This window comes from Juglans microcarpa x Juglans regia, chromosome 6S, assembly GCF_004785595.1.
Source record: "Juglans microcarpa x Juglans regia isolate MS1-56 chromosome 6S, Jm3101_v1.0, whole genome shotgun sequence".
Classification (NCBI taxonomy): domain Eukaryota; kingdom Viridiplantae; phylum Streptophyta; class Magnoliopsida; order Fagales; family Juglandaceae; genus Juglans; species Juglans microcarpa x Juglans regia.
The window spans coordinates 12,363,921-12,378,110 of NC_054605.1; the positions used below are offsets into that span (position 1 = coordinate 12,363,921).

A 14,190-nucleotide genomic window follows, 5' to 3' on the forward strand; every position below is an offset into this window, starting at 1 on the left:
ATCCCCTTTGCGATAAAATTTCTTAAATCATTGTCTTAGATATATTTAGACCCAAATCACGCCACACCTTTTATGTAAATTTCTTTCAAGCAGATGAAGCCACCACAACACTCATCATGCACGGCATGCTAATTGCCATTCACGCCCCTACCGCCTACGCGTCCAGAAAACAACACGGCCGCAAACTTTCCACCGCCTGATTTTGTTTTTAGAGAAAACAAATCTTTCATGCCGTTACTCAACTCAAGTGAAAAACCAACGGCATGTTCCTCTCTCATTCGCCAACTCAATCGACAAAGCCACTACAAGGGGTGCTACCCGCAAACCCCCCACCCCGCCCCGGCATGGACCGGTTGGGGGGGGGGGGGGGGGAGAGAGAGAGAGAGAGAGTTTCTTCCTCGTCCCCCACCCACAGAGTGTGGGGAAGGGAGATCTCATCCCGGATAACGGGGTGCGAGCTACCCCACCTCTTTCTGTCCTTTTGTAATTTGATTCATTCAATAAAATATACAGCTTTTCTTCCATGCATCATGCTCTCTAAATGTCTGTACCTTTCTCCTTAATTTCTGGGTTTTCTCACAAATACAAATAATAAAAAAAAAATTGGAAAAAAAAAGACTTTTGAGAATTTTTTGAGGCTCGGACAACTGGAAGTGGCCTGGAAAGTGAGAGCCACTTTGCGTGGTTGTAGTTGAGATAGACGAGGTCTAGTTCAACATATATGTGGCCACATATTCGGAAAGAAACGTAGATATGGTCAAGTCATATTATTTCCATGCCAAAAGCACAAAGCAAAGTAACAGACCACAAGTCCAGCAAACAAAACTTGGGATATTAATTTGTTCTGCATCAAATATAGGAAGAATAAATAGACATAAATAAAGGTCTTCAATCTCTCCACCACTGCAACCTATCCAGCTGACACGCGAGGCAAACCCTCCAATTCTGCAACAACAATGAGACATGACAAAAATATATATTAACATCAAGAAAATTTGCAAATTATACTACAAAGATCCTACTTGATAAATGATAAGTACAAAAATAAATAAATGTAGGGCAATCCCATCACTCAGGCTGCAGGAAACTTGAGCAGCTGAGCGGCCATGGCGGCCCTTAAAATTATTAATGTGCGCCTATCACACTATCGTGCGCCACGATTTTCTAATAGAAACCTCTCCCGTGGAATACCACGCCACCCCTTCCTCAAGAGGGAAGCGCTCGGCCTTAGGCACTTTTAATTATGCCACAAGAATTCTGAGACCTGAATCAGCCAATCATACAATGATATAGATTGATCACTAGACAACAAAGAGATTTCAAACTACACTTACATATTTTGTTGAAGGCCACAATATCACAACTCTGGACAAACTCATTAATTGGTTCTTCCGTAAGCTGTTCCTCAATGAGACTATCAACAGATACCAAGTCATCCACAATGGTAAGCATTATCTGCAATTTCTTGATACCATACCCAACCGGGACCAGTTTAGCTGTGACAATCATTGAGTTGATGTCAGAATATCGTATGATACTTTGCTCCACGTCAGATATCAGAGAACTCACACACCAGATAAAAGGGAAAGAAATTGCCAAAAAATAACACAAAAAATGGTGTAACTAATAGAAATATCAACCGTCAGCTAAACTTTGATGACCAATCCAGCTGAGAACACTTTTCCATGAGAAATTGGAGCAAGACAAAACCTTGGTTTGATTTCTTTCTAAAGCCCAAAACTAAAAACATGATGAATCAGGACGAAGAACATACATGCTCCCCAAAACAGCCCTTCCATCTGAACACTTCTTACTGCTTCCTCAAGTTTTTTCATGTCAGTTTCATCATCCCATGGCTTCACATCCAAAAGGACCGAGGACTTGCCAGCTGATTATTTGGGCAAAAAATAGAATAGATTATTAATGCCAGCATGATAACAAGGAACACACTAAAATGTATTCCAAAAGCATGCTAGGTCGCAAAAAATAAGCCACAAAACTGACACTCTTTCTTTTTGCCAGATGCCTTGATGGCAGCGGCACGTTCTTCTGCAGCCTTCTTCTCCTCTTCAGTCTCCTCGCCAAAAAGGTCTACATCATCATCATCATCATCTTCTTCTGCAGCTGAGGCCTGATAACATCATATTTGACCAACTCTTAGATTAAACTATTTTAAAGAAATATCTAAACCTGAAAATAAAAGGACACCCAAATTGACTTCAGGAAAGCATCCAGAAGCAAGGTAAATGGTGCAACCCAAATAGACCAAAAGTTGAGTGATAAGTGAAAAAGGCATATGAATACATAAACAGGGAGATGTGTAGATTAACACCAAAAATAATTTAGAAGGTACTTGCCTTAGTGTCAGCAACTGGAGGGGTTGCAATTGCCTCCTCTGTGATGGGAGCAGATCCCTTAACAGTGACACCACATCCTTCTCCAGAAACACCACTAGAAGTGACATGAACACATAATTAGACCAAAAGAAACCATGGAGAACACAAGGAAAAAACGTATAGACATATATCAAACAGCATCTCCAAGACAAGCTCACAAGATGAAGATTGATATCACAATAACAATAAAATTAATAGTTGGGGGACGTACGAGATCCTCAAGAGTGCATCAATGTGATTGAACCACCGAGACACATTAACATATTCAGCTGATGGAGCCTTGAAAACAGCTCCATATACAGTAAGATCGTCCTTGGAAGCTTGATAGCTGAAAAGAGAGAGAAGCAATTTACATACCATAGAAAAAAACTTGAATCGAAATCACTATCATGAATGCTAGTGTCTTCTTGTGTTCTTCTCACATACTCCCAAAGCAAGTCTAGGAAGAATAAGAAAACAATGCTTACATGAAAACAGGTGTATAAATGACAAATGACACAAGACTTACCCTGTAATGTAACTACGAGTAAGGAGGTAATCGTCAAGTTTCTTCAGGCCAGAGGGTGAGTTGACATCATAGAATGTGACTGCCATTTTAGCTAAGTGTGCAGGTTGCTTCTACAAGCAAATAGGAAGAGCAAAAGACAGGGATAAGTGCTTCTTCGATGAACAACAACAAACAAATAAACTGGACCTCCTGCAAAATATCTATAGTCTCCCATATCCAAACATAGTTCTAAGCAAAATTCAAATTTTAATCACTTTTCCCTTTTGCTAGTTTGGTGGATCTCTTGAATACTACCTGTATATTGGAGTTCACCCCCTCTTTTGTCTCATTTAAGTTTGCATTACTTGTAAAAACAAGAAAATTAGAGAGAAGCATGTTTTCACAACGCAACAAAACTGATGAAAATGAAAGTTTTTAGAGCCAAATTAAGCAATGGAATTCTTTATGCGTCCCAACTTGGGCAGTTCGGCAAAAATAACGTAAGGTACGTATAAGACTCAGACAGAATATTTTTTTTTTTTTACTGGCTTCATTCTCCGTTACCCTCGGCCATGAAAAATTTACCTACCATTTAAAGCTTCTAATTTAGCCATTTTATTGAACAGATGAGAGAGCCTACGATTCAAAAATTTCCCCCTTTCAAAATCAACTTTTCCCCACTGAGACGTGGGGTTAGAAGTCAAAATATACTGCTAAACAACTCCATGAAGGCTGTATGAGTGAACAGTGTCAGAATAGTGCAGGCATAAATGCAAGTATAAGGATGTAACATTAATGGAACAAAAATCAAACTATGCCAAAGATCTTGACTTAATCTGAAAATGCAATAAAAGATATACAAAAAATACGCATGGTAACAAAAAAATAAAGGTAACAACTTTCCATTGGAGAATTACCGTCATCAAAATAGACCAAAACAAACTGTTTCTACACCCATGACTTGTGAAAATAACTAATGCCTTTTTTTTTTCTTTTCTGGCGAGGACAATACGAGTGAGTAAATTGTAATAATCTCTAACAGAGGTGATGGAATAAGTAATCGAAGCAGATCTCTGCAACCCACCCATAAAAACTCATAGAAGATTAACAAAAAGAACAAAAATAGCTTACCGCTGCGGCGATGGAGCTGAGAAGTTTGAGAGGCGCGGAGATGATAGAGACTAGTTGACCACTTGTTGAGCTGTTATCCGCGAGATTTTAAAGTGCCCTAGAAATATGAACGTGGTTGCTGTACTTCCCGATCAGTACATGACATTTTGGACTTTTCTTTGGTGCACTTGGTGGGCTTGGGTTAAGATGGGTCTTCTTTTCTGATAGGCCACTTATAAATTTGGGGCCTAGTAAATTTATACCCAACATTTTAGATACAAAACTCATTTCCTCGGTCCTCTTTTAATTTAAGGCATTAATCTCTTAAAATTTAGAATCGATAAAAATTTGAAAACAAATATATTCCAGTTTTTGAGACATCTATATATAGAATTTAGAGGTTACATGACCACATCATGACTGTAGGGATACTCTTTGGAGAAATCTAGCTGGCTCGGTTGCCATCTTGGTCAGCACTGTCCACTAATAAAGTGTAGAAGACAATTGAATTGAAGAAAGATACTGTTGTGCTACGTGCGGCAATTATTATGAACAATACGAAAAAGAAAAAATACAGATTTAACGTAGTTCAACAGTATGCCTATATCCACAGGAGTGGAGGCTGAATTTTCACTAACTGTCAAATTAGGATTACATAATAATTAATATGTATTTATACTAACCCTAGCTATATAGAGGTATTAGAAAATTTCAAAAATACCCCTCACTCCACTCCTCTTCACTTTCGGCATCAGCTTGCTTTCTCTAAATACGTGTTCCACTCAATATGAGCCACATACTACAGCAGGTACCCTGAGAACTCCTTAAACAGGTTATAAGTTCTCCATTCTTTTAGGGATTAAAATTGTTATAATGATAAAGAGGAGCAAGCAGAGGATGTTCTACTTCCTAGTACACCACACATTGTAGTGTCCTTACTCAGCTACTTGCAATGTAATGTTTATGAGAAATATTATTCGTCATCCTCTTAACTATCATCATTCCATCATCATTTCATGATTCTTTAATATGGAAAAATTATTTTTTATTTTTATTTTTATTTTTCTACCGTTCATTTGATGTTAATTATACCCATCACGTCACATGGTTCATATCCAAGACCGCATTCTACCAAATGATTATGTAATAGCAATCCATCCAAATAGAGGGAAGATTAGAGACTAAGAAAAGAGAGAGAAAATTAAGAGAATCAGGGAAAAGCATCGAGTAGGTTTCCCTTGTATGAACATGCACACACTAAGTCCAAAGGGTGTGGTGTAGTGATCAGAAAGATGTCCTGGGTCTGTGCATCCCAGAATTAGTTGGAATTTTGTTCTCTGATACTCGGTGTCAAAGAAAAAAAAGGCGCATGCTCTAATCATGCTCTTTAGAGTTTTTTTTCTTATCCCGGGTTCTTGTTGCACATGGTGGTTGCTAAACAAGAGGGAAACCAGCCCTGCATGATGTGGAGATGATGTCTTGATATATGCATATACTTGTGGAACATGTCATTAGTTAATTAACATGGTTCAGTTGGGGTATGGTACTGGGGAATATTCAGGTATGAACATTTTTTAAAAGAGAAAAATATGGAAGAGAGATTTGATAGGGATGCTGAAATCACTTGGAACTGTTGAAAAAATAATGAAGGGAAATCTTTATGTGGTTCAACATGTTCTGAAATTGACATGGATGGATGGATGCTTCATTCTATCATATCTGGACACAAAGGAGTGCTCAGATACATAAGCAAGAATAAAGGACTGGGGAGAGTACATACAGATCTACTAAGGGAACAGATGTTAGATTTTGGCTTGCTTCATGCAAAAAAATCATGTTTATCCTGTTATTACTCTCTCTATTTATACACACTCATTTATGATTCTTGAGTTAAAGCTTGAAATTAAAATGTGAATTGTTTCCCAGGCTGAAATGAGCCTTCATGTGTATATTTTGCAGTTACCGATGGTTGATAATAGTTCTTTATTTAATACAGAAAAGTAGAAGTTCACTGGAATATTTAAATTCATACAAGGGAGGGTTGAAAGGTATAATGAAGAATAGGTAAGAAAGAAAGTGAGAAGGAAGGAGCTTTGGGAACTAATTAAGCATATGCATATCTATATTTCCGTTAACATGATAGTGCATATGAAGTACTGCAAGGGCGTCTTCTGCCTATGTTTGTGTGTCTATGCATATGAGGGAGAACAGGCGATGCAAGCAAGCAAGAGAATGGCAGAGGAGGCGCCATCCTCTTCCAGATTGGAGCTGCTTCTCTTGAACTTGCTGGCTTTTCCTTTGTTGCACTGCATTTGCTTCTGCAACTGCTGCTGGTGAGATGGTTGCTGCTGCTTCCCCTTCATGGATTCTTCTACTTTGGACACCATTCTTTTTATTTCTCTCAAACCCAAATACTATCTATAGATGTTGATTCTATGTGGATATGAAAGAGAGAGAGAGAAGACAGATTGTGCATGGGGAACAGCCACATATGTCAATTTTATAGCCTCCAGTATTACCCAAATGCTCTTGGATACTTAACTCCTCTCACATTTATCAGCATTACATTACTATTAATTACCAGTATGGTAATTGGGATGTCCCACTTTGCTGCCTCATCAAGTAAATTTCATTAATTAATATTAAACATATTTATAGTATATAAAGAACTTTTGGGTACCATTGGAGCAAAAAATAAGCTAGAAACTTAAAAAGATAATATATATATATATATATATATAATAAAGGTAGAGCTAAAAGGAAGTATATATCTTATTATGAGTGTATGTGTCTATGCAATGTACTTAGATATACATGTGGGATCCATGGATATGAAGTATGAACCCTGCACTTATTTGAGAGATCATCTTTCACACATCCACAAACAGGGATGATCAATTATCAATTGTTTGAGGGTGAAGCACATGCCAACTTCTCTATTTGTTGAGACCCAAACATTGTTTGTTACAATCTTGATGTACTAAAATTTTCTTATTTTATGACAATACATAATAACAAGTGATTAGAAATCAATTTGTTTTTGGAAAATGATGGGGATCCCGCTGGAGCTCCCGCTCGATATGTTTTTTTTTTAGTTTTTTTTTTTTTACTTAGTGATTAAGAAAGTGTTGTTTAATAATACTGTAAATTTTCTTCTTTTTTAAAATATATTTAAAAATGTTAAAAAAATGATATGAAAAAAACTAAGTGAAAAAAAAAAAACTAAAAAAGAAAATAAAATGGAGCGGGAGCTTCAGCGGGATCCCTAGCATATTACCCTTAGTTTTTTGTTCTAAGTCACTCGTTGTCGAGAAAACCAGAAAACTGAAACATCTAAGTGAGTATCATTACAATTTGACCTTTAGATTCATATAATTGTGATCATAATCATCATCATCATCATCAGCATCATCACGACATATATGAAACACTATAGCTGCAAGGTTCTGTTTGTCAACAGAATGCATTGGATTCTCTTTAGTTGCCCCATCATTGATAAGTTAGTTAGTCTCTTCTTAGCTGGTTCTAAATTGGTTAATAATAAGAATGCTGTTTAGAAACTAATCTCTTAACATGCACAAAGATATATAATAGGCAGAGACAATGATTTGATGGTTGGATTTCTGTAAATTAAAAATAAAAAAAGTCAGAATATTCATGATAAGTAAATAACGAATAAATAAAAGAAAAAAAAATAGAAATAGTAAAGTGCTTAAAATAGAGGCTAAATTGCAAATCAATGCTCTAATAAAGTTTGCATTGCGTAGGGTAGTCCTTGTCGTTAGTGTGAGATGTAGAGCCCTTCATGTGCAGAGGCATGTGAGCATATGTCCATGTTCTCGTACTATTCTGATATATATGAGCTCCACAGGGCCCAAGTTGTTTTTCAACCTCCAATTATCTATAGCAGATTGTTTCGTTCCCCTTCTTCTGTTTCCATGTTTTCCTAAAGGAAAAAGTAAGTTTGCCCACCAATTATTACCGCTCTATTTTATCACTCGGAAAAAAAATAATTTTTTTCTTTTTATTTAATAATTAAAAAAGTGATTTTAAATATATTAGTATATTTTTTTATTTTTTAAAAATATTTAAATATATTAAAAAAATGTGAATAGAAAAATGAAAAAAAAAATTGCAAAAAACAACTATCGGTCAAGTAGAGCAAGCTACTCTGGGCGGCAGAGTAGCCCGACTCTTTTCTTAATATTTCAACTAGTCACATTAGGCATTAGAGTATTCTCATCCGGTTTTCCTTCAAAATTTCCTATAATTTAGCTAAAAGCCACATTCTCTAAAAAAATTTCTTAAATTTTACTCATCTTTTAAAAACCTCATATATCTCATTCCCTATCATTTTTCTCTTTTCTATTAAAATAATATTTCTCTATCCTTTCTTTATTATTTTTTTCTCACTTCTATTTACAAACTTAACTACTCAATATTTTTTCTTATGTTTTGAACTATTACTCTAGTGAATATTTTAAACAAAAAGATAAATTATTTTTTGCGGGTGTGATAATATTTTTAAAATTAATTTTTTTATATTTTTGTAATTATTTAAATTATTTTTAAAATTATTATTTGAAACTATAACGAGTATGAGTATGATAGAAAGTGTAGATGATTGGAAGAATAATTTATTTTATTTATTAGAATAAAATATTGATAAAAAATAATTTAGGGGATGAATAGTAATTTTTTATATTTGGAGAACTAATGTTCATCCCTAAACCTTTTTCCTAAAATATGGATTCGGATGTAGTGTGATTTTAAACAAATCCTTAAAATTTTTCTCAAATTATAGAGAAAAGTCCCCTTTAAAGAACCGGATGGAAATACTCTTAGATATGTTCTAAAATCCAATTTTACTTCTCAATGGACTTGAAAACATTTCATTCATTTCGAAGTTCACAAAAATTTGAAGTGGGTGGGTGCATGGATCTTCCATGTATTCAACAATTTTAAGTAGGTTGAGTAGATCTTGACATTTCATCTTCAGATTTCCTAACAAGAAATTAATTTCACAAGCCAGCACTTGGAGTAAGCTGGAAGTTATGTTGATGAGCATATGCACCATTCATATGCATGGAGCACATGTATGTACTAGAAAAGTAAAAGGAGAGGGAAAGGGAGAAGGGGCCGAGAGGGAGAGGGGTCCAATATATTGGAGATAATAAGCTAGGAGGCAACGGGGACCGGGCATGGAATGATGTTTTCTGTGAATATGTATCATCCATCAACATCAAGGTGCCAAAGCTTCATAAAGCTCATGACTGGTCTTTGTTGTTACTGAATACAAGCAATAGGAGTATGGAGGGCATGAACCCAGAATTCTAAGCAGGGCCATGGATTTTAGAAAATGGGATGTTGGCCATTCCCAGAACAAGTCTTTTTGGGTGGTTTGACCCCTCTACAGATTGCTTGTACAGCTTTATTGATCCTGTTAATGAACTTAAGTCCATTAGATTCCATTATTATTGAGATATTTTCTTTATTAGCTGTTTGATTTTTCTCTATTGAGAAATACTTTTTTCATCTTGAATTTCACCATTTTTAGTCACATCAGTCGATGTGTCATATTTTAAACGACTTTTCATTTAGGTGGTTAACCTATGAAATCACTTAAAACTTGTCGCATCAACTAGTGTAATTGAGGATGATAAAATTTAAGATGAAAAACAGCATTTTCTATCCCTATTATAGGGTCCCAAATACTCATGAGCCTTGCAAATGGATACATAGAAGTAGAACTGTTCCATGCATTGACATGGTTTGGTTGGCCTCCTGGCTCTATGATTGATACATACTTCACATTTTAAAGCCTCTTAACCTGACTAAGTTAATGGTGTTGCTTTGTTTTCCTTATGTTGCACATCTAGAGAAGACGTCCCATAAACATGATAAATAGTCTCATGCCAATAAGCCATTCTAAATAGAATTGTCTGTGCATGCATTTATCATCTTAAAAAAATGGCAGCCCCTAATATGGTCATGAGTTGCAAGTAGGGTTGCAACCCGACTTGAAACAATTGGGGTTGCACCCGACCCGACCCGATTGTTCTCATACAAGATTCCAAACCGACCCGACCCGACCCGACCCGAACAAACAAAAATCAGGTCGAACCAGTATGACCCGACATTCCCCACAGAGGGCCAAAAAAAAAATCTGCATTCTTCACTTGCGCATCGATGTACAAAATATTTCTATCATTTGTATGATCTGATCACAACATAAAATTATCAATCTCGTATCAACATCCTAAAAAACAAAAAATGAAAAGTACAGTTTGCAGCATTTCAGTGTCTTCTTCTTACTTTACCGACAGGAGAAAAATAAAAGAGAAACCGAAAGGCAATTTCTTGGGAAACAAATAGAGAGAGAGAGGAAAAACCATTTCAGCACTTTTTGTAAACAAGAAATATTTAGTAAAGAGATCAGACAAAGGTCAATCATGAATTCCATGATCTTCACTTCCTTCGACGTCGTGTGTGCGGAGTTGTTGGGCCAAAAGGTGAGGGCTTCCTTCCCTTCCCTTCCATCACCAAGGGCCGTAGCGATAATACCTCCACCAGCATCGACGTGAACAAGAAATAATAGGGAGACTCACAGTCACAGCCACCACCAGCGACGTATGTTAAAAAGGAGAAGCTGCCGCAGCAGTGGAGATCATCGCGGTTCACATAGGACTTGGATAGGTTGAACTGCTTTGAGACTCTCATATCTTATTAGGCGAATTGCAGTTCACAAGAAAGCCTTTCGAAGAGAGAGGGGTTTTGTCCATAGCGTCTTTTTGCTGCATAGAGAGAGAGAGAGAGAGAGAGCGGAGCTAGGGTTTGTGTTGGATAGAAAGAAGAGAGGGGGTCTGCGGTTTGATCGGTTTATTCCGCTTAAAAGCGGGTTGGACATCATCCAACCCGCATCTAATTTTAATCCGATTTTATGCGAGCTGATCGGACCGGTTTTGTAGGGTGGGTCGGGCTTATTGTGTTTTTGCAGAGGCCTAGCTACAAGGTGGCAACCCCAACTTTCTTCAATGATCCAATTTGGTATCATAGATTGACTCATTCTGAAAATTCGTTCAATTTTGGTAGATTGCAGCCTTGAATCAAACAATTCATGCGCAAAAATCAATTTGGAAAACCCTTTGCTCATTTGCACAAGAGAAATATTATTTTTCATCCTAATTTTGTCATTTTTAATCATACTAATTGATATGTTCTAACTTAAGTGATTTCTCATTTAAGTGATTGATTTATCAAGATATTTAAAACATGTCACATCAGTTGATCTTACTGAAGATAACAAGATCTAATGGACCTGCCAATAACTATTATTTTTTAAATCATATATGATACATTTGCCAATATCAATATCAAAATAATAATAATAATTAATCAGTCAATTGATCTTCTGTTCCATTGATTAATTTAATAATGGTGTTTTAGGATGGGAGTATCAAATATATCTCTTAAGAGTGAACATATGTCTCATGCATCCACCTAATGAAACTTTGGTTTTCTAGAATATTTGGCCGAATTTTGGGGCCTAGAATAAATGATAGATAAACATATGAAATAGGTCTTATATCATTAATACCTGTCTGACTGAATTTTCAAACAGTATTTAATGTTCAATAAATATTACGAGACCCATTTTATGTGTTTATCTCTCTTTCAATCTAATCCCTAATATCCGATCTAGAACTTTAAGAGATATTTATCCCCCTAATATAGATTTCTCAAATCTTTAGTTGGTGTGTCTCAATTTCTTCTTAGTGTTAGTAGGCATTTGTTAATTTATTTATTTTTTTGTTAGAACCTTGCTAGGTGGCGGGTGGCAACCTATATATCAACCATAAAATATAATAAAGATGCAGACTCATGTGGACAAAACCTACACGAGAGCTTGAGGATTATATTTATCCAAATTATCGGGCCCAATATACTGTCAGGCCCAATGGAACCTTATAAACCACAATGAGGTAGAGAAAAGCCACCTGTCAGCCATTCCCTAGTAGTGACGTGGCAACCTAACTTCCTCGAACCTTTGGCCATGTTAGGTCAACATGAATTTTCAAACTTTTTTAAAAGAACAGCTCTTCTATACACAATCGCCCTATGCAGGCGCCGTGCAGTCGGTCAGGCCACATCACAAAAAAAAAAAAAATTATTCAAGAGCATGATTCTTCTCTGCCTCATTCAATACGAAAATGGAGAAGCCTTTCTTGGAAATCCATGAAACCCATTTCACTGCGCGAACCAAAACGATATTATGTGCTTAGCGGGTGAAGGCGACGGGAAAGGCCTCCAGAAGAACTTCTTTGGAGTCGCTGACCCTCTCCTTGGAGACGACAACACACCGCCGAGTAGAGGACTCGCGGAAAGGTCCTAAGGGTAAGGGCTCGGCCAGGGGCTCGGATTGGAGGACCGAGCTGGCATGGTCTTTAACGCCTGCACGTTGATGGCACCATTACTTTTGCAGCCGCCACCTTTGCCCTTTGGCTCGTCCAGCCATTCAATTGGTTGAAGAAGACATTTCTGGAGAAACCTAAGGCTGAAGGGCAATGATATTGATGGAGGGTCTTCTCGGCACTATGTGATCATTCTTCTGCTTCTGGGTTGGGCGAGAAAACGGAATGGATTTCGTATGAGTAATGTTTTGTTTTTATTACTTGTTTGTAACTCTCCCTAGATGGGATTGCAGCGACAATAACATATTTCATTGTTAACATTTCTTTCATATAATTTGAACTAGGCTTTTGTTGAATTGCCATGTTCGAGATGATCGTTCTTTCAAGCGTTAGGCGTAAAAAAAATAAATAAATAAATAAAGCAACACTACATGGGTTTTGAATTGAAAAGCTGAATCGAGATTCGAAAACCAAAAATACAGGAAATAAGAAGAAAAAACAGAGGGAAGAAGAAAGAGAAGCGTATGAGAGGCCCCGGGTGAGTTCATGCTTGTAAACGAGCTGCTGCAAGCGGACACATCGGAAACAATAGAGTCAGTCTGGAAGAGGGTGATAGCAAGAGCCTCCGTCTTCACTAATTCTATTGCTACTTTCAATTTTCTTGTAGAAAATGAAATGACAAAACGATGCATTTCATATTTGTCCTCCCTTCGTCTTCTCCAACAAAACTGAGTCACTTTTTTAGACCAATTCTTCAATCTCTCAAATCTTCCTCCCTTCGTCTTTCCCACGAAATTGATGACCTGTACAGCTTTACCTACCCCTCTTTTTCCCCACAAGATGACCTGTACGTCTCACCTCTCTCACTCATTCAATATGAAAGTTGGAAGCCAATCTTTAATTTTCGATGTTCACCATCAAAATCAATTTGTCAAAACCTCTTCCCTGGTCCTTGCACTCCTTTTTACATCTTACATTTCTTTTTCTTTTGAAATATGAAGTTTGACTGCAATCCTTTGCACGTTAGCGGCAAACTCATGATTCAAGCGAAGTGCGGCGTGGTTTTGGCTTTTATACAAAAAGGTGCATTTTTTTTTCACGTAAGCAGCCGTTTGTCCTATGTGACTGTATTCAGCATTTTACTTGACCATTTCATCTAATAATTTAGTAATTTAGTTAGTGAAAAGTCAAAAACCCAAAAATCAAAATGAATTTTACAAAAATTAAAATAAAAAATCATAAAAAATAGGTTAAGTAACAAAATATCTAGTTTGCCCTTTAAATGGACTGATCAACTTTGGTTTTGGACTTTTTACTGTATATAGTTTCAGTTTTTTATTTTTTTATTTTTATAGGATATAGTTTTAGTTTTGATTATGTATATCATCCCATTAACATCTTGTCAATTAAATGGTGTTGACGTGATATGCCGCATGTCGTAAAAAAATATGGGATGGCTGGAGTTGTCATGACAGGGAACTCTTTGACAGATAGTTGTTGACTTAATTCGTTGCGTTGATGATATTGCATACGTGGCAGTATATAGAGTGTTTTTGTTTTTAAATCTGCTGCTTTAGCCATATGGCATATAATAAATGTCTGGTTTGTTTTTAAGATAAGGGATGAATTGAAATTAAAATTAAAAATTAAATAAAATATTATTAAAATATATTATTTTAATATTATTTTTATTTTAAAATTTGAAAAAATTAAATTATTTATTTTATTTTATATATAAATTTAAAAAATTATAATAATTAAATGAAATGAGATTAGATTAGATTAG

The 14,190-nt window shown here is 36.2% G+C and overlaps 1 protein-coding gene across 2 annotated transcripts; it reads right to left on the reverse strand.

The window, feature by feature from the left end:
- Positions 1 to 752: 752 nt before the first annotated feature.
- Positions 753 to 4,170, reverse strand: LOC121236470 (elongation factor 1-delta-like). Of its 2 annotated transcripts, none has more exons than XM_041132901.1 (8): positions 4,015 to 4,170; positions 2,905 to 3,014; positions 2,608 to 2,724; positions 2,358 to 2,451; positions 2,005 to 2,131; positions 1,775 to 1,888; positions 1,335 to 1,496; positions 753 to 945 (listed from the first exon to the last, which is right to left on the reverse strand). In XM_041132901.1, coding segments are annotated over exons 2-8 (702 nt in total). In that variant the 5' UTR covers positions 2,991 to 3,014; positions 4,015 to 4,170; the 3' UTR covers positions 753 to 943. The 2 variants fall into 2 exon arrangements, with proteins under 2 accessions (XP_040988835.1, XP_040988836.1); XM_041132902.1 differs by having other exon boundaries at positions 2,905 to 3,011; positions 4,015 to 4,128.
- Positions 4,171 to 14,190: the final 10,020 nt, after the last annotated feature.